General features: G+C 36.0%; 1 protein-coding gene across 22 annotated transcripts in view; it reads right to left on the reverse strand.

Moving 5' to 3' along the window:
- Nucleotides 1–20,035, reverse strand: part of MAP2 (microtubule associated protein 2) — a 294,178-nt gene that overhangs the window by 63,669 nt on the left and 210,474 nt on the right. For all 22 annotated transcript variants that reach the window (XM_072812966.1, XM_072812961.1, XM_072812954.1 and 19 more), the window contains one exon: nucleotides 14,158–14,442. In XM_072812966.1, the coding sequence (XP_072669067.1) occupies nucleotides 14,158–14,419 (262 nt within the window). In that variant the 5' untranslated portion in view covers nucleotides 14,420–14,442. The remainder of the gene's footprint in view (nucleotides 1–14,157; nucleotides 14,443–20,035) is intronic.

Raw genomic sequence — 20,035 nt, forward strand, 5'->3', positions numbered from 1 at the left:
TAAGGCACTGGGGGAAATTGATGTTTTTAGAGCTTTTCAATGCTTGGTTTTGCATCTTACTGAAGTCATTACTATTGTACTACTTGTAGACTTGTGAGAAATTGAATCATCTTCTGCATTAAGTCTTGAACACATCATATTGTCAAAAGAATGTGGCATGAAATGAAGATAACTATTATTATAACTAATGGAGAGATGAAACATCAATGAACCTAAGAGACCTTAAATAAATGCACACTTAGAATAACTGTGGGATGAACAAAATTTAAAGGTGTGTATAGAAATGCAGTACAGTGTGTGTGTGTTTATGCATGTGCCAGCACTCATGCACATAAAAGTCTCTCCATGTTTTAAAGTTTCATTCTGTATTTGAGTACCTCAAAGACTTTGATCACCTGAAGCAAGGCTGGGATTTGGGTGAATTAATGTTTCTATAGTTTCAAAACCTGGGACCAAGAATATGATGGAAAAATATTCCAGGTTCCAAAAAAGGCATTGGAGTAAACTGTTCAAATAGAAGTTCTCTATATACCAGGAATAGTTGTTACTAGTTACCTAAATAAACCTAGTTATTTCTTCTAAGAGAACCTGTTTGTTATAATAAATTGGTAAAAACCACCTTTTGTTCACTCCATCTATCTCACCTTTATGATACTATAACTTACATAAATCTTTGGAGGCCTTGTGACCTAGAAGCATATGGAACTTGGGAACTATGTGATGGGAAAAATCACTTTGTTCAAAACACATTGTAGAGTACATTCAATCAACACATAGAGAGACCAACATGACTTTTATGTAATTATAGTTTGCTTCAACCTCCAGTCCTACCATGTTTCTAAGAATGAATGTGCAAATAGCAGCATACAACATCAACCTTATGTGCTTTCTTCTTAGCAAGTCTCTCATGAACTATAAATGTTTTAAGTAAGCGATTCACCATCTTCTATAACTGCCTATTTTATTTTTGCCATTGTAGCTATTTAAAATATCATCCACAAATATTCTCTTTACACCAGCCCTAAAACCACTTGGCAGACTTTAAGTCACTAATAAATGTGTATGGTAATTATTTATAATTTTCAAATTATATATAAAATTAATATGAATATAATATATATTTATATAAAACTAAATATATATTTCATATATATGTATAAAAAACCAGAGAACCATATTCTAATAATCCTGTGGGGAAAGGTGTAAATAATTAATTACATTATGAAATTCTGAAAATTAAAATGCCATAGTGAAAATAAAATAAAAAATAAGAAAGATATAGTTTTGAGCTATCCCTCTATTATTCATTAATATTTTTGTTAAATAAAAGCTCAGCCACAACACAAGATAAGGGGAGACACATTCTCAGAAAAAATTCCAAACAAGTAAAATTGATAATAGTTAAAGACTCTCTTTTTTAGGACCTCCGAGTAGCAAATCAAGAGACTTTGCAAGATCAGTTTTTTAAAGGAAGACAGCAAGTATCAAGTCCAATGTTATATTTGTAATCTGGTCATATTATGATAGGAAAAAGCAAAGATTTTAATAGGATTTTTAATTTCCTCATGACAAAAATTATTCTAGAATAAAGACGACTTGTTTTGTATTCTGGATTGATTATTGCATCCCAAGGAAAATACTATTTAATGAATTTCTCTCCATCTGCAGATACAAAAAGTTTCATTATGTAAAATAAACAAGAACATGTAATAGTAACTTCAAAGTTATCTTCAGAAAGAAAAAACAAAGTTATCTTCAGAATATACAAATTCTACTTTAGAAAACACCCCTTAGAGATCTGTTGAAATAAAATTTTACATTGAGGATTTTTCTTCAGTGTTGTTTACTAAGTCAATCTATATCTCTTTTCTGTAGATTGATTTCATTGTTACCAAGTATACTTCTAGGAATATTTGCAAAGCCTGGGTGCCATCGATAGCATACTTGAAAGAGCCAAGGCATTCACTCTGTTTGAAGCCACTGAATCTTTATGTCTGAGTGTAAATGACATCTAGAAAGCATAGAACTCTAACTGATTATGGTAATAGCTCTGGCTGTTCTATTGTGGGAGCCCAGCAAAAAGAGAAGGTAGATCAATTTTGATGGAGTGGCAGAGTAGAGAAATATTTAAGAATAGGATGCTATCTAGGGAGGTAGGCTGACATTGGGCAAGGCAACTGTGTTTTGCAATGGGGCTAAAGGTGGGATCCTGACCATAGGAGGTAACTTCAGGTGACTTTTGACAAAGGGAAGAAAATGAAGAAATGGGATGCAGGAAGCAAAGGAAAAGGTACTCAAAGCAAATTTTATTTACTTCATAATTTTGCTCATGGCAGTTCCCAGGTAGGCAGATGCCACTGTAACTACAAGCTATCCTATGTTTAAAAACATGCATTTGCCATCAAAGACACAATCCTATGTAAGGGATACATGGGGTTTCTTCATGATACGGTAAATCAGATTTCATAAATCTTCATTTCATTTTAGTAAAGACATGGCAATAAAAATCCAATTTCCTACAAAAACATATGAAAATGTAGACTATTTTCTTACTGACATATAAGAAAAATGTCTAAATCAGGACTTGTAGCTTTTTCTTTTTTCCAAAATGAAATTACAATTCTGTTATTTCATATATGGTTGCTCTGATAGTGAAGAGGTTGCCCAATTCCTTGTTCTCAGAATATGCCTGAAAATATTTCTGATTCATTCTTACTTCCTTTGAAAGTTTGTCGGTCCCTTTTTCTCAACTTTTAGAGGGATCCTCTACCCCTTAAAAATGTTTTATTTGAGCTTATATTGGGGTTTGTTTTGTTGAAGAAAAGTTTGCTATAAAAGGAAAAAGTCTCATGAGATCAGGGAGCTTTGTGATTTCTACTTTTTTTCTTGGATAATTCTGAAACGCAACATGAAGCAAAGAGGCATGAAGAATTTGGTCTGATAGCAACAAGGTGATCAAAAGCTATAGGAAGAGAAGTATGTAAAAATGCAATCACATTAATTAAAGCATCATACTTAAAATTTTATAGAATAAAATAAAAGAACCACCTCAACATTTTAATCAAATAGTATTTTCCAAAATATTTTCTAAAAAGCATACTTGGTAATTTTCATTTCTCTACAAACCTGGTGAAGAAAAGCACTTTGTACTTTTTTTTTTTTAAATTTTTTAAATTTTTATTTATTTATGATAGTCACACAGAGAGAGAGAGAGAGAGGCAGAGACCTAGGCAGAGGGAGAAGCAGGCTCCATGCACCGGGAGCCCGACGTGGGATTCGATCCCGGGTCTCCAGGATAGCGACCTGGGCCAAAGGCAGGCGCTAAACCGCTGCGCCACCCAGGGATCCCGCACTTTGTACTTATACAGTTTTTTCACATCCAATTGTATCAGAGAACATAAAGGAGTTGAAATTCACCATTATTTGGGGACCCAGGAGACTCAAGCATTTGTAATTAGAATTGAAGAAATGCTCATCTAAAAAAAATGAACTTTAAAAAGTTAGACATAATTTGGGAAGTTTATACTCCTTTACATAAAAAAATAAATAAATTCAACCTCATCTGGTGATTCCGGTCCTAAGACATTAAATTATCAGCAAGGGTATCTTCAATTTACTCTTCCTTACGATGAAATCCAACTAGAAAGGAAATCTGTGTCACCAAAACATCCAAGTTCTTGGGCATTCAGTATTTTCAGTGTCGCATTCAGATCATATGTGCAAGTTCAATGTGGTCTAATGGGCATTTTCAAGCACCATCAACTTCGTAGGCAGATATTTCATGAGGATAGAGATCATTGTTATCCCAAATGAATGAACTCCTCTTCCTAAAATGTGAATTTTGAAAGTAGCATCTGGACTTGCTTCAAACTCAGTTCTTTGTTTCTTTTCTGACTGAAAGAGAGACTTCTAAGAATTGGGTGGGAACTGACCTGGGGGAATATTTTACATGCTTTGGTGTCTAGGTCAAATTAGTGCTTTCTTTTTTTCGGAGAAAAAACAGTTTTCCCTATGTTAGCATTTTCATTCTGGTAAAGCTCGGACAAAAGCAGGTCTATTCCAATCTTTACAGTGCTTTAGTCATAAATCTCTACTTTTCAAGCTGATGAGAAAAAAACAACAACGACCACCAGTAGATAGTTTTTCAAGAAAGAGAAATGTGCATGGGCTTTAGGATAAAGGATAATGATGTACAAAATGTCGCAAGGAGAAAGTGTCTAAAAATTTCATTTATTAAAATTGCTCATAAAATTAATAGTAAATGATGTGATGATGATTTTCCCTTATAAAGAAGAAAAAAGTCCTTTAATTACTGAAATACTTCATGATTAGAATCAGAACATGTAAATGGGAGCATCTTTCATTTTAATACACCAAAAAAAATGGGTTACTAAAAGCTTTTATCACTTTTTAAAATAATGAAACTGGAGAAGTATATCTAATTGAAATCAAAATATTTTTCCAAAAGTGAGCAAATAATTATCCCTATTACTCAGTAAAGAAATGTTCATTAGCTAAGAACTTATCATTTGCAAATCATTTTACAGACTCAAAGATGAAATAGAGAAAAAAAGGGCATTGGTGATATTTCATACAGGTTGACCTTCAAAAATAGGATACATCTCTCTCTAAGACCATACTGGTATATTCCTTTAAAGAAGGATAATTATATCTATGACTTAGAACATCCATTTGCTTTAAGAATCAGATGCGCCCCCCTCCAAAAGAATCAGATTGCCCGTTTGTCAGAATTGAAATTTATATGAGCTCCTGACCTAGAACAGTGAGGCAATCCTTAACTTACACCCAGAGGATCAACAGAGGCGTGAATTTTAAAGTTCTGTTTGCAGGATATTTCAGTGCCATTTCAACTGGAGCCAATTGTTACACTGGGCTCAATTTTGCAGGAATGAGCATGAGAAATTATTCACTATCCATGTGTTACCTAGCTGTTAGATTATAGATATCTCTTAGAAAGGTCATTTACTCCATTTCCATATTCTTTCCAGTTCATTAATTTTTATCATCAAGAAAATATTTCTAATCAGGTGTCATATTGCTATCTTAAGTCAAAGGTATATTTTCTTTACACCAAACCTTCAGCCCATTTTCAGACCATGTCATCTTCCACCGTATCCTTCCCATGGTATTTTCAGAGTTCCTACTTAATTCCTTTCTGTTCAAGTCAATAGTTCTATAGTCCTCACTTTGATTCTAACCTTCTCTCTTAGGTTCTTCATTTGCTTCTTTATATCCAGTATTCCTGCCAACACCATCATTCCCACAAGTGCATTGCTCATACTGTGGTATAATTTTGGTAGCCCCATTTTGCTTATGAGATTTCTAATCTTAAAACCTAAGATGGATATGAACTCTCTCTCTTCTTTATATCAATTTAAAAAATGTATTAGCACTTACTATAGAAAACAATCACTGCATTATATACCAAAAGGAACATGAAGATGAAATGTTTTGAGCTCTTACCTCAAAAAACCAATAACTTAGTGCTGCAGATTAAAACAAGTAACAAATAAGCTCAGTAGAATGATCCATATGATTAGAGCTATTAGTAAGAGATGAACATGTTACACAGAGGTGTTCAGAAGAGGAAAAAATTCCTCGGAGAGAATAAAATCGTGGATCTTTGACCGTGGACCCTGAAAACCTCTCCTGTATGTTATGTACCCTTTCAAAATGTTTTCCCATTCCTGTTTCAATGCAGCACATGAATGAAGCCATAGATTGGGGAAATTGAACTTGTTCTGCAAAAGGTAAGATTGTTAGTTCATTCAGAGGAATTGACCATTCATGCTGGGGTCTCTTATGGGCGAAACAGAGGTGCTCATATCCCAGCATTGTCTCCATCTGTCTTGCCAAATACAAAATTTGGACCGAAAATCTTGAGTCTAATTTCCAGGCTGCTGAGACTTAGTCATCACTATTAAAGATGATTTTTCTCTGAATTTTGATTCCTCTGTTATTACTCATTTTGCCTAATGTTGTCTTAAGTTTCGAGGACTACTGAAATAAGTTGTAAAAAACAGACATTTTATTCTCATTTCTGTGTTCTAATAACCACCTAGCACTTGCATATTCGTTAAAAGTCCCAATGAGAGCCTGGGACATATGTGTTCCTCTTTCTTTGCTCATCAGTTTGGCTGGGTTTCGAATTGTACTTTCTATGTGCGTTGCTGAATAGTGATTCATTCTGTGAGCTGAACCACTCCGTGAGAGGGCAGCTAGTGGCTCAGTGTCCTTTTTCCCCTCAGGACTCATGATGCCAAGTCAGATCATGCTTTCACTACCAGATCCGCAAGGCAAACACCAGTTGTTCTGTTCATCTGCTCCTGAGATGAATTTCCAGACTCCCCTGACAGTCAAAGCACGTGCTTTATGTAATGTGCTAAGGAGCAGTGAAGTGTGAGGGAATGAAAGGAAGAGAAGGCTTGGTACACTGAAGCAGAAAGAGTCGGTTCATCACAGTAACTTGCGGAGGGAGGAGGGGGGAGTGACTATCTTGAGGTACTCTGCAGTCTACTAACCTCTTAGGAGCAGCAACATCAAAACCAGAGCCAGCCCTTGAGGTGGTATTTGGCATACAGTGGCAGATATTTTTCTTAGGTACATACAAGCAATAGAATCAATTTATATATATGTTATTCATTTCAAAAAATACATTGTCCATCAATGATTAATATGTGGTAGAGCAATTTATTTGTTGCAAATTACTATTAAAGTTGTTCTTTTATCTTTTTTTCCCCCTTTTTTTGTGAGGAGAGAATTCTTAGAAATATAATAGGAGGGATGTCTGAGTGGCTCAGTGGTTGAGCGTCAGGGCATGGTCCCAGGGTCCTGGGAGTCCCACATCTGGCCCCCTGAGAGCAGCTTGGTTCTCCCTTTGCTTATGTCTCTACCTCTCTCTCTTTCTGTGTCTCTCATGAATAAATAAATAAAGAAAATCTTTTTTTAAAAAAAGAAATATAATAAGAGACAGATAAAGGGCGTGCAGGGGCACCTGGGTGGCTCAGTGGTTGAGCATCTGCCTTTGGTTCAGGCATGATCCTGGGGTTCCGGGATTGAGTCTCACATCAGGCTCCCCACAGGTAGCGTCCTTCTCCCTCTGCCTAGTCTCTGCCTCTCTCTGTGTGTCTCTCATGAATAAATAAATAAAATCTTTAAAAAAAAGGGCATGCATAATCCTCAGCAAAACAAAGGCTTAGCTTATCCAAAACTGAATCCATGAAGACTTGCTGATATGACTGATTATTTTCATCTGCTCACTGCAAATAAAAAAGATTTTATGAAACATTAGAATTCTTCCTTAAGTGGAAATTTTAAAAACCTCAAAAAATGGGAATACCTTAATAAGAAAAAAAAAAGTGATGACAAAACGCAACAGCAAATTATAGAGGAGAACATTTGATAAAGTCTTGGAAGATACAGGATTAGGAGGGAGGGTCAAGTAAGAAAATACAATGATAATTAAATTATATTTACATTTAAAAACAAGCCGGACAGAATAATTTTACAAGTAGGTCTAAATTGTTCTTAGCTCGAATCTGTCACACTGATTAAGATTCAAATTCAACAAAATAATTTTTCAAAGTGTCAGTGGGCCAAAGAGAATGATAAAACACTTTTTTAAAAAGTGCTTATGACTGTGGTTCTGACATTTAGTGTAAAACAAAATGGTAAAGAAACAAGACTGATTTCCACTAAGTGCATGGGAGGAATTTTCTGGAAGAATATACAAGGGAGTAAATGTGTATGCAAATCAATTTTAGTTTTTAAATATCATATTACATTGTGTTAGATAGAGCCTTGCTCTTCACAACTGGAAGTGTTTGTAGGCAATTAAAATTCCAAGGAACAAAAACATGTTTTAATTTGTTGAGTCACTGGGTTTAATTAAAAGAAGTCTAGAGAAACCAAGTTTTCCTTATATTTTGATTCAGAATTATTGGCTGAAGACAAATCTCATCCTACTTTAAGACTTTTGCTGAGGAGCAAACATAGATGTGAAGTAGATTTTTATAGGGAGAACTAGCTTATATATATAACTGCATATTTAAGTAAACAACATTATCTGGTGCCTGTGTTTTCCTCCACTTTGTAAAAACACTTTAAGCTCTAGCTAGTAATACCTACTATATATAAGCTCCTATCTTACCAAGAGTAAGAGATGCAGGCCTTTACTATAATGTCCATGTCAGTTAGCTCTCCATCAGGTACAGATCCTTCTATTTACCAACAAGACAAGCCACATATTATAATGAAGCTAATACCCCAAATCTGCTTCAAATGCTATAGAGATCACACAGGACAAAGCAAACATGACAAATACAAACCTTGTGAATTGCCTTTTTTTTAAAAAAAAAATCAATCCTTATCTTCCTTACTCTTTCTAACCCCAGATGCCTAACTCTTCAAAGGAAAACACTGACAAGATCCCCATTTTCTGTACTCATCCATCGGCGCCGCCAGGCCCAGAAGCTTCGCAGTGAGGCCCTGCGCTTTTCTGCAGATCCACCCTTGAATGCTAAATAACTCTGCTCCGCATGCTCCTCTCTCTGCGGAGCTCCGGGAAATGGCAGCTCCAGCAAAGAGTGGTTGCCATGGTAACAAGGGAAGGAAAATCTGCAACCTCTTGTATTGTTAGGCCAGCGTGTTTATTTGCCTTGCGGGGTGGTGCAGATGGCTTTAGTGTTTCACAGGAGAAATGGTTCTGTACGTTTTTGGCTCTGTGTACATTAATATAATATCATATACAATATGCCATATTTTAAATGGCATGATGACTCTTACTAGTAAATCTCAAATCTGGGAATGGAGGTGGGAAGAATGAGAGAGGTAAGAAAAGGCAAGTTTGAATTTTCTAAGATTGGAAAGGGAAACAGAGAGAGGCTTAAAGGTATATTCAGCTTTTTGCACATGAATGATGACAAACTTTCCTCCGTCATATATTTTTAAGCCTAAACATAAAATCCTGGCAACACTCAACTTATGTATTTGAGTGCGTTCATCACTTGGCTGCCTGAGTTGTGGGGATGCTAAAGTGCAGGTCAAGGCTTCCAAAGGCACAGCTCCCCTGGTAAGCTCTGGAAGAGCAACGGTGTATCACCTAGAAGAGCTTTTACAGATCTCACTGCTTCAGGAGGGAGTAGACCTGAATAGGATCCCCGGACTGTTGGGAAAACAAAACACCCTTGGGGAACTGGGTGGGGTGGGGGAACTGAGGAAATGTTCTTTAATCTTCATATTTACTCCAAGAGACAGCTGATGTTGCCTTTGGATGATCACAAAGGCACTTTCTACTCTGACTGTGTTTGCTGCTCATGTTGAAAGCATTGTACCTTAGATAGCCCAAATCATGGAAGCATGATTTTAAATACTTCCATGTTGTGGCATCTATACACTTCTGAGAACCACCTCTTTCCTGCTTCACTAATACTAAAAACCAAGACTAAAGTTACAGTTTTCTGTCCTTCTTAGAGGTCCATGGATGTGACTGTCCTGCAATAGAAGAGGACTATAATTGATAACTGTGACAGCTGCCCGTGCTGTTCTGAACCTGGCAGTGTGGGGTAGCGGGCATTGCACTGGTCTATGCAGTGGGTGACCTGCAGTCCGGCTGTAGTCATCTGATCTCAGATGAGTGACTATACCTGTAAAGAGGAGGACTGTGAAAGGTGGTCTTATGTACTGGTTTCTTCCAGTTATCTTGATATGAATGCCAATATGAGTTTGGGCCCCACCCTCAGATGAGAAACTTAAGGATGGGGTTCCTAATTTCCACTCAGAGTCGGAACTGTAGGGGCACCAGATGTGGTACCCTTGCTTTCTTCAATAACAATAAGGTGGAAGAGAGAGGAAAAGTTCATCACAAGCCTTTTATGATTCATGCTTTGGAAGATAATTTAAAAATGACTGTTTTAAAATGAACAGAAAGCAGAAAGAGACTCAAATACAGAGAACTGAGAGTAGCCAGAGGGAATGGGGCACAGAGGGAAGGGGCAAAATGGGGGAAGGGGAGAAGGAGGTTCAGGCTTCCAGTTATGGAATGAATAAGTCACAGGAATAAAAGGTGCAGCATAGAGAACATAGTCAGTGGCACAATAATAGTGTTGCAGGTGACAGATGGGAAGTACACTTGCGCAGAGCAGCATTTAGTACAGAGAGGTTGACTCACTATGTTGTACAACCAAAACGAAAGTAATGTTGTGTATCAACTATACTTTAATAAGAAAAACTGATGTTTTTACTCTTATTATAATAACAGCTTTCCAAACAGACTAGATTCTCAGTGGTCTCTCATTTCTTTTTTTGTGCTTTTGTGGCATGGCTTCTATAAAGGTTACTTTAGTGAATATATAAGAAAAATTCTTAAAGTATCAAAAGTTATGCCTCAATAGGTGAGCAAATAATTCTATCTACTTTTCTATGGATTAGCTTTCAACTGTAAAGAAAGAGACAAAATCTAGAAGAGTAATCCATAAAGAAATGTAATTTAAAATATTATCGCCTTCTAGAATTCCCTTCTACCCTTTCCCTCAGTCTCAGCACATAGGATCAAAGAAAAGCTGACTATGGGCTTGCCTACGTAAAAAAATTCAAAATTATTATAGCCAAGAAATGAAGGTAAACATTGAAAAGCATAGGTGAGAGAAAACGAGGTAAGATCTTTGGTTGACGTAAGCCCACCTGATGAAGAAAGGAGGGGCGAGAGATGCAGTAATTGTGTAACGTTTATTACACGATCCTGCTTTTAGAGATGAATAAAAATAAACCACCTTGGGGATAAATTCGTTTCTAACAATGAAGAGAAGAAAGATCCTTGGATTCAACCAGTAGTGGCCTGAACATCACAGCATATAGCTGAAGACCTGATGTTACTGAAATGTGTCATGTTAAAAGGGCCCTGAGAAGTATCTTTTATAAGGGAAAAATGCAATGTACTGACAGATCATATGGGAATGATAAAAAGGGAGGCTATAGTTCCTCTGGTTCTCTTTATTTTTTTTTAAAGATTTATTTATTTATTTTTATTTATGATAGACACTCAGAGAGAGAGAAAGAGGCAGAGACACATGAGGAGGGAGAAGCAGGCTCCATGCCGGGAGCCCGACGTGGGACTCGAACCCGGGACTCCAGGATCGCGCCCCGGGCCAAAGGCAGGCGCCAAACCGCTGAGCCACCCAGGGATCCCTCTCTGGTTCTCTTTAAAATAATCACCTCGAAATACAATGCCAGCTCATGTGAGTGATCCTTACCATCAGAGGACAGTATTTTTAAAGACCATATTTGAGATTGAAGAACACGTCTTTCTACTGGGAAGGATTTTTGTTTGTGAAACAATTATGTGTAATTAATAATTTTATAATTTTATTAGGCTAAATAATTTTAAGCTTAATAATTTTATTAAGCTAAAGTAGAGAGAAATCTAATTACACATGATCACTAGAACATCCTCTGTAGGTATGAGGAGACAATATTGTACGTTTTTCCTTTCTCACAGCTTTCCACATTTTATGGACTTAATACATAGCCTGTTATTTCTGGACAGAGGTTAATTTAAAAATCACACCCTGTTAGGATTGCACACCACCTTTACTCTGGTAACCCACAGCTGGCTGTTGAAAACTTTTGTTGTCAACTGTGAGCATACATATGGAACTTTCGGAGTCTATATGGTAACATAAGGTTTATGTGATATATACTGAGTTGAATTATTATTATTCAACTGAGTTGAATTCAAAATTAAATCAAAATTAACTCATTTATGGTCCTGAACCTATAAATGAAAAGAAACAGCTGTTAATCTCCTTTTAATTTATATTAGTTCCTCAATGAAACTGGTGAAGACACACTGATGTGGCAAAGAGATTTTTCTGAGGCTCTTATACACTTAATTAAGACCACTAAAAAATGAAATAGTGATATTAGCTCTTCACTGCTTGATTGAACATGAACAGTGACTTTTTTCTTTAGTGTATTATCAGCCTCTATCATCATCTGTGAGGTTCAACTGGTAAGATAAGACTTTTCACCATTAATTTGAAAGGGACTTTCTTTTTTCTTTTACGTTCATTCATGCACTCATTCATTCACTCACTCAACATACGTTAATTGAGCACTTGAAGTATAACCTCAGGTGTTGCAGGATACAATGATGAGAAAAATCTTGGTCTATCACAATCTCTCTTGCCTTCCCCACAAGCATCTTGCTCCATCATGTCCTCTCTCCTCATGCCTCAGTTCCCTCAAAATCTTCCTAGTTAGTTCTCCTGACACACAAGTCCCACCTGTTCAAGCTGTATTGTACTCAGCTGTAGAAAAATATTCCTTGAACAAGAGTGCCCTGCTGTCCATATTGACACACCCATAACAATCATGGTAATTAGAAGATATTATTTTTTGATTCATTGACTTTCTACACTATTTGCTCTTATTTGATCCTCATTGTGACCATGAAAGGCAAAAATAACATTTTTATCTCACTTGTATCCACAGTTTCCTATTAATGGGGCATATGTGCCTAGGGAGAACTACCTAGCTTCTGAAATGCTTGAATTAGATTGCACACTCACTCTCTTCCCTTGTTCCATGTGAATTTCCGTAGGGTGCTTGCTTCTTATCACAGCAACTGCCAAAAACCTGACTTCACAAAGATAAATCTTAAAAAAGGAATGTAGTGTGATTGAATGTGGAAACTGTGAGCTATCTTGACGTCATGCGGTGTTTAACAGATGTTGAATATCACTGTGTTTCCCTTTGAGCTATTAAAATAATCTGCCACACCCCTGCGAGTCTGCTGTGACTTCTCACGATGCTTCTGTGCGCTACTTGGGAATTGGTCCTAAGCAGAAACAATCCCTCTTCAACTTTTGCCTTCAAATTTGGCACAGGACACATTATGTTCTACATTTTTTTGTGTGCACAGGACTCATGTCTGCACACAGAGCAGATAAGTCATCTGCTCTGTGACATTCAGAGACCATTCCTTGCACGAGCCCTGGCACAGAAGCTAACACACCCTGTGTAAAGAAAATGCTCGACAGTAGTTTATCAAATGAGGGGATTAAAAAAAATACCCTATGTCCTTACGTAATTTCTCCTCAGTTATCTGAAATATCTTTAATCTTACCCTATGAAAATTGAAATGTATTTTTTGGACAAAGTATACAGTTGAGAAGTGTTGCTGAGAGATGGAATGCAGAAAACCAGTGTCTGAATAAGCAAGGGAGGACTTTGAAAGGGGGTATTGCCTTTCTTATTACTTGTAGTTTGGCTATTTTGGGAACAGCATGCCTACAAGTTACTGTATTCAAATACATTAAATTCTGTTTGCAGAAAAAAAAAAGGAAAATAATGGTGAAGAATATAGTGCAGGCAAGCATTTCTCTATACTGTTAATGGTATATAATGACTATGCCATCAATGATGATATTATCAATGATAGAATAAAGAGGACTATTGGTAGAAATTATACTTTGAAAGGAAGTACTTAAGAGTAAATCAAATTATGTTTTTCTTCAAGCATCTATAATATTAGTTTCTACAAAGCTCTCTGAGGAAGTATGGAATGGTTCCCGTGTGTGTGTTCGTTTCCTTTCCTTCTTTCTCTTTCTTTTTTTTAAGATTTTGTTTTAAATCCCACCATGGGGCTTGAACTTGCAAACCTAAGATCAAGAGTTGTATGCTCTACCAACTGAGCCAGACAGATGCCCCAATCTCTCCTTATTTTTTGAAAGGCTGGGAGATAAACTCTAAATTTCTTTCTGCCCCCAAAAGTAAATATCCTTCTATTCAGTCATTCAGATTGAGGTCCATTATCATTCAAGAGAATTAATAAGTAACTAGCTGTGAAATTTCCTTTCAGTGAGTTAAAATGCTGAGTTACTAGCAAAACACCCATACACTGAGCCATTTGTCTATTAAAATTAGAAAGATGAGATTAAGAATACAACTAATTTGGGGGAAATGTTGGGCTAGTTCCTAAGATTTTTCTCTCCTTTTGGTGTCTATTTCCCCTGACTGACTGAAATTTCAGTCCTAGCAGTAGTGAACGAGGATCATCGCAGTAAATTAATTCACTTTCAGATGAAACAGACTTCAAAGCACAAAGCCAGCACTGGGGACAGAGGAGTCCTTCGTTACCTGCTGTTTCTCTGTCAGCAGAGGTCAGCTCTCCGTTGATTCCATTCTCTTTGGTATCTGAATAGGTGCTCTGTGACCCATGTTCTCCAAAGGCGCCCTCTTCGTCCTCCCTGTATGGGAATCCATTGGCGCTTCTGACAAGTCCTTCCCCTGCCCCGCCTTGATCCTTAATCTCAGGCGGATGTGGGTGTGCAGATGCTTCTGTTAGTTGAGTTGAGGTCCAGTGAGGCGCCTTTGCTTCGTCTTTCCGATCATCTGCCATTCTTCAATGCCCTGTGACCTCTCCTGGGATTGGAATCAGAAAAATAGTAGCCATCACTTTGGGAAAATCTGATCTGTTATTACTATTACTAAGATAGGGAAAACCCAAGCAAACTCAATGGTTAGCTTGGTCAAAAACATGCTTAATAGTCCACTATTGATATCAAGCAAATAGTTGTTGTTACTACCTTGATTTTTAACAGATCTTTCCTGGCCTATCTACTCCTTTAATAAACGATCACCATTAATTTTCATATGTATGTTTTAAATTACTGTTTGGCATTTAAAGAGATATCTAATTTTCACTGACATATGATATTGACTGTACAGTAGAGTCAAAGAATCCTTCTGGATAGGGGAAACCCACAGTATGAGGAAATTGGATAGAGAAAGGTAAGAAAAGAAATAGCTAAGGGGAAATGATGAATTGGAGAAGATTACTCCATGTACTCTTTTAAAAACACAACTCTCTCTAAACCCTAGAAAAGACAATGGCTAATGTATTAGTTCTTTCCATTTTAAAAGTATTCAATTCAAACCAGAGGTGGCTATGTTTTCTTGGATACTGTATATTAAAAGATAGTTTTGACTTAAGTTTTCAGCAAACTTTTCTATATTAAGAGTATATATAGATATACTAAGATTTTCTCTTAGTATAAATCTTACATAGAGAAAGGATAAAAAATTTCATATTAGGCCCACATCCTACTCTATGTTATTTCACAGCTAAGTCAAATCAGATCTGGAAAAGTTAAATCACTGACATATATCCGATAGCTGTAAATTATAGTAAAGTTTGAATAAGTCATGGAATGGGTATGTACATATTAAGTGAGTGATAGCTATTGCAGGGCCTTCACTTCCACACCGATGCCATTTGGTTTAGAGATGTAGTTGAGAAGACGTGATTCATTGTTCAGTTCTAGAAAGCTGCTGCCAGCAATGTAGTCTCATTGTTGGCCCACTGTCCCCACACTGAAGATAATGACATAGGCAATGACTATCTCTGGTGGAAACTAAGAACACTTTCCCATTTTCAAAACAGTAACTCAAGTAAAAACCTCCAAACAAGCTAACAAAATTGTATTAAAACAAATCTACTTTCTGTAGACATCACAAATAAAGCTCTGTTTAAAGACATCACAAATAAATTAACATATAAAGAAAGTAAGCTTTCTTACCAGATTCCTACCAAGTATTTGTCTTTTTTTTAAATTACTGAAATTCAATACTTTCCTCAGGTTCTCATTCTAGTTTCCTATTCATACCAAGAAGAGCTAGACTAATTTGATACAATAACTAATTTGATTACAATACCAAACCTCCCCCCAAATTGCTTCGCATAAGGGTTCTATTTATTATCCACAAGAACATATTTAAAAAGGATGTAAGAAGTTTAGCTTTTGAAACATTGATTGAATGACTTGTGAATAAATCAAGGAGCATCCCTAGATCTCTGACAATGTGCAAAGAACTGGATCCACAGAAGGGTTTCCTTATCTATAAAGTGAGGACAATGCCTAGTTTATTGTTTGTTACAAAGTGTGAACAGAAAAACATAAAGGGCTCAGCAAAGTCCCAGTTATGTTCTATAGATAGTAGTTACTATCATTATTATTATTAGAAATGATACTACTAATCATTATACCACAAATCATTATATATAAAATATTTTAAGTAGTTTTCTGGAATTACTGCTATAGAAACAAGAGCCTGAAAACTTGGTAAATAATAAGAGTTACTGGCAAATCCGTCTCTAGATATTATATAGGACTGTCCAAGGCAGACATGGCAAATGTCTAAGATGTGGAAGCCTGATGGGAGGAGTGTAACCTCGGAATTCAGCATTGCATGTATACATCTGAATTCAGCACTCAATCTTTATAAACATGAGTCTGCAATGTTCTAGACTCCATTCTGTCATTGTCTTCCAGTCAGATATCAAAGGGTCTCATTCAGGAGTCTAAGGATTGTATTTTTTCTGAGTTGTTGTGGCATCTTTGTATATCTAATGGGCCAAAGAAATACAGAGATTCTAATTGTGACCTTTGAATTTGAGATCCTGGCTCAGCATCTTTATCTTTACATGCCTTGATTTCTTCACATTTCCTTTCCCCAAATAGCTTAATTAAAATTTCCATATTCTTACATCATCCAATCTATTTTGCATGCTGAGTAAATACTTGTAAATAGAAAGTTTCCTCGAAAGAAGTACTTGTCTTGTTAATGCCACTTAAAGAAAATAGGCTTTATAATTTTAGAAAAGTTTTAGATTTACAGAAATATTAAGCAGATAGTACAAATAATTCCCATGCGCCCCTGTACACAATTTCCTGTTACTAACATCTTACCTCAGTATGGTATATTACTTATAATTATTTATAAAATATTAATACATTATTATTAACTGAAGTCCATAGTTCACTTAGATTACCTTAATTTTAGCAAATATCCTTTTTTTCGTTATTGTTCTAGAATTCCATCTGGCATACATTAACATTTCATGTCTCCTTAGGTTTCCTTTGGCTGTGAGAATTCCTCAGACATTCCTTGTTTTTGGTGATCTTGAAAAATACTGGTCAGGTAGAGATTAATTCCTATATTGAAATGTGTCTGATGTTTTTTCATGATTAGTTTTGGCTTATGTGTTTTGGGGAGGAAGACTGTCAGTGCTAAAATGATCAAATAAGCTTAAGAAATGCTAAGTTAGAGGAGCAAGTATAACTTGAGTTTTCTGAGAGCTTCTGATAGGCTACTGGACTTTGGAATCTCAGAGAGGGGCAATGATGTCCAAAGCATTCCAACCAAGTGGCCATAGGAAACTTTTTCTGATACTATGTTTATTGTAATGTCCAAAAGGATTTGGGAAATGCTTAGGTTTTCATTTTAGCCACTGTTTAACACTGAGAGTCCTAGCCACAGATATTCAAAGTAATTAATTAAAACAATATAAAGCACTCAAACTCCCAGCTAAAATTGGCAGTCCCGGCCCCCCACCCCGCCCTCCCCGGGGCTCTCTGGAAAAGATTTGTCAGTGACAAAAAATCCTCACTTTGAACCTAAAAAAAACAACGCCTGATTGGGGAAAGAGTACCACTTGGCAATCATCCATTTAAAATATTAAGATACCTTGTTTTCAAAATACCAGGCATCTAAAACATAAACTCCTTAATGGTCAATAGAGAGTTTTGGATTCTTCCTTTTTAATTAATCAGTAAAGCTCATTTTGGGAAAAGAAAGAGCTGGCTGGCCATGCTACTTTAATTAATATCAGAGGCACCAATACAGTGGATTAGTTATCTAAAATGCATCATCTGATTTCCTGATAAGAATATTCAGATCATATACTTTAAAATGCTTGCAGATTAATCAGACATCACTTTCTAATTTGTTGGGTATCAGAAATGTACATAGTCTAGCCATCAATTAAGTGACAATCATTTGAGGAGATCTTAAGCTATAATTAGCATTGCTGACAAAAGTACTTTGACAGAAAATATGATTTGGAAAGATTTTCATCTCTACTGAAAAGCTCCTGGAATCAAAGTGACACTCTTTTGGGCACCCTCCCTTATAATCATAGCATGGCATTATGAAAACACCCCCCACTCATGGTAAACTTCATATCAATATTTTGGGATCATAGATTATCACCATGCTTCACAGTGGCATTACAATATAGGTAAGAGTGATCACAGCTCCCTTTAATCTCTTCTTCCTCATGTACAATATCGTTTTTACCTGAATCCCCCTGAAAGCTGTGAATGTAGTTTTAAAGAAGAAAGATGCAATAAACTCCAATCCCCCTTCCTATAAAAGGAAACTTGTGAGGTATCAGGAATTGCAACATTCCATTCCTACCGTGTAATGAGAAAGACTCTCCTCTTTCCATGTTGTAAAAGATCACAGATCCTAACAGCTGAACAGTTGGGGGTATCTACCACACAATCATCTGGTTTGATTATTAAACTGAAAAGCTACCTGAATTCTTCCCTCTATCTCCTTTCACAAAGTCTAGTTTGATAATGTGGGCAAGGAAATTACTAAGTTTAAAAGAAATGTACTAAGTCCAAGACCTTGATTCCCAATTTATAAAAATTTACAATGGGAATCTTACCTGGTAGGGCTAACCACAATTCCAGTATTAATGGGAATACAGCTACGTGTAATATGGATTTTTTAAAAAAGAGATCCGATAGGTCCAAATTTCTCTCTATATCAGAATGAGATATTTCACCTGACTTTATCATGTCATTGCTATTATACTGCATATTGCAGGGCCCCAATATTCATCTCAATTAAGGACATACTTAGAAAGAAAGCTGAGAGAAGATCTTATGCCACCATAAATGTCAGTCATGGACTTGAGTGGTAAGCTTCAATTTTTACTATACTTTTTTTTTTTTTTTAAAGATTTTTATTCATTTTATCTTAGAGAAAGAGTGTGTGTGTGTGTGTGAGCAGTGGGGAGAACCAGGGGCAGGGAGGGGAAGAAAGAATCTCAAGTAGACTCCACACTGAGCACAGAGCTGATTTGGGACTTTATCTCACAACCCCGAGATCACCACCCTAGCCAAAACCAAGAGTCTGACACCTGACTGAGCCACCCAGATGCCCTCTACTCTTTTTTATTTAACAATTTCTTCTTGATAATTGAAAGTCCCCTAAGAACAGACACTTCTTTCATCAAAGTCCAGTTTTTAAAATTCCAGCTCTTAAAATTCTCAATCTAATTCTCCCTGGGAAAAGCACACAAGCTTTCATCTCAGCTATTGAGCCACTGATCATTGATATACTCTAATTCACTTCTTTGATGACTAATTATAAAAAAAGTGTAAGATTCATTAGTATTTGGCAATCTGTCATTAACTTTTGATTCTAAGGGTATGATGTAAAAATGATATGATTTGGTATTGATTAGATTTCTAACCTTTTGAAGTCAATATATATCAGCTTATATTAAAACCAGAATGAAAACAGTCTTTCTACAGCTTGAATTCCAAGTTAAAATAGTATATGGATTAATTCCTTGTCTATTTATATAAAATTTTTCAATGTTGTTTTTAGGTAGATTTGATGCATAGACTCTTAATGCTGCTGAGTAAAAGAACTACTTTTACCCATATTGAGTAGAAGATGTTAGTACCATCAATCAGGAGCCTTATAAGTAGTCAAATCTCTTGGATAATTTTAGTTAAGAAATCACAAGAAAGAGAAAAGATATACAAAGTAACAGAGCGGAAGGAACAATAACAACAACAAAAAGGAACAGAAAAAAATTTAATTAATTAAATTAACTACCTTCACATAAAACATTCTGTATGGCAAAACAGTTCAGTTTGGGATACATATATTTAAATTTTTAATTAGTTAATAAATAGAAAAATTTATATCTAATATGATAGTTAAGATAGGTTCTTGGGGATACACTTTGTAACTTATGAATGGCTGTATCAGTTGGCACCACTATTATTTATCAGATTTCTAGAATATTGATGGCAATATCAATAATTAGGCTTCCCCTATATTGAGATTCTATTGTATTTAAATACATCTGCTTCTCAAACCAGGCCGAAGACTGTAATGCTCTTTTTTTTTTCTTTTTAAAGATTTTATT

Source organism: Canis lupus, chromosome 36 (assembly GCF_048164855.1).
Source record: "Canis lupus baileyi chromosome 36, mCanLup2.hap1, whole genome shotgun sequence".
In the NCBI taxonomy this organism is placed as follows: domain Eukaryota; kingdom Metazoa; phylum Chordata; class Mammalia; order Carnivora; family Canidae; genus Canis; species Canis lupus.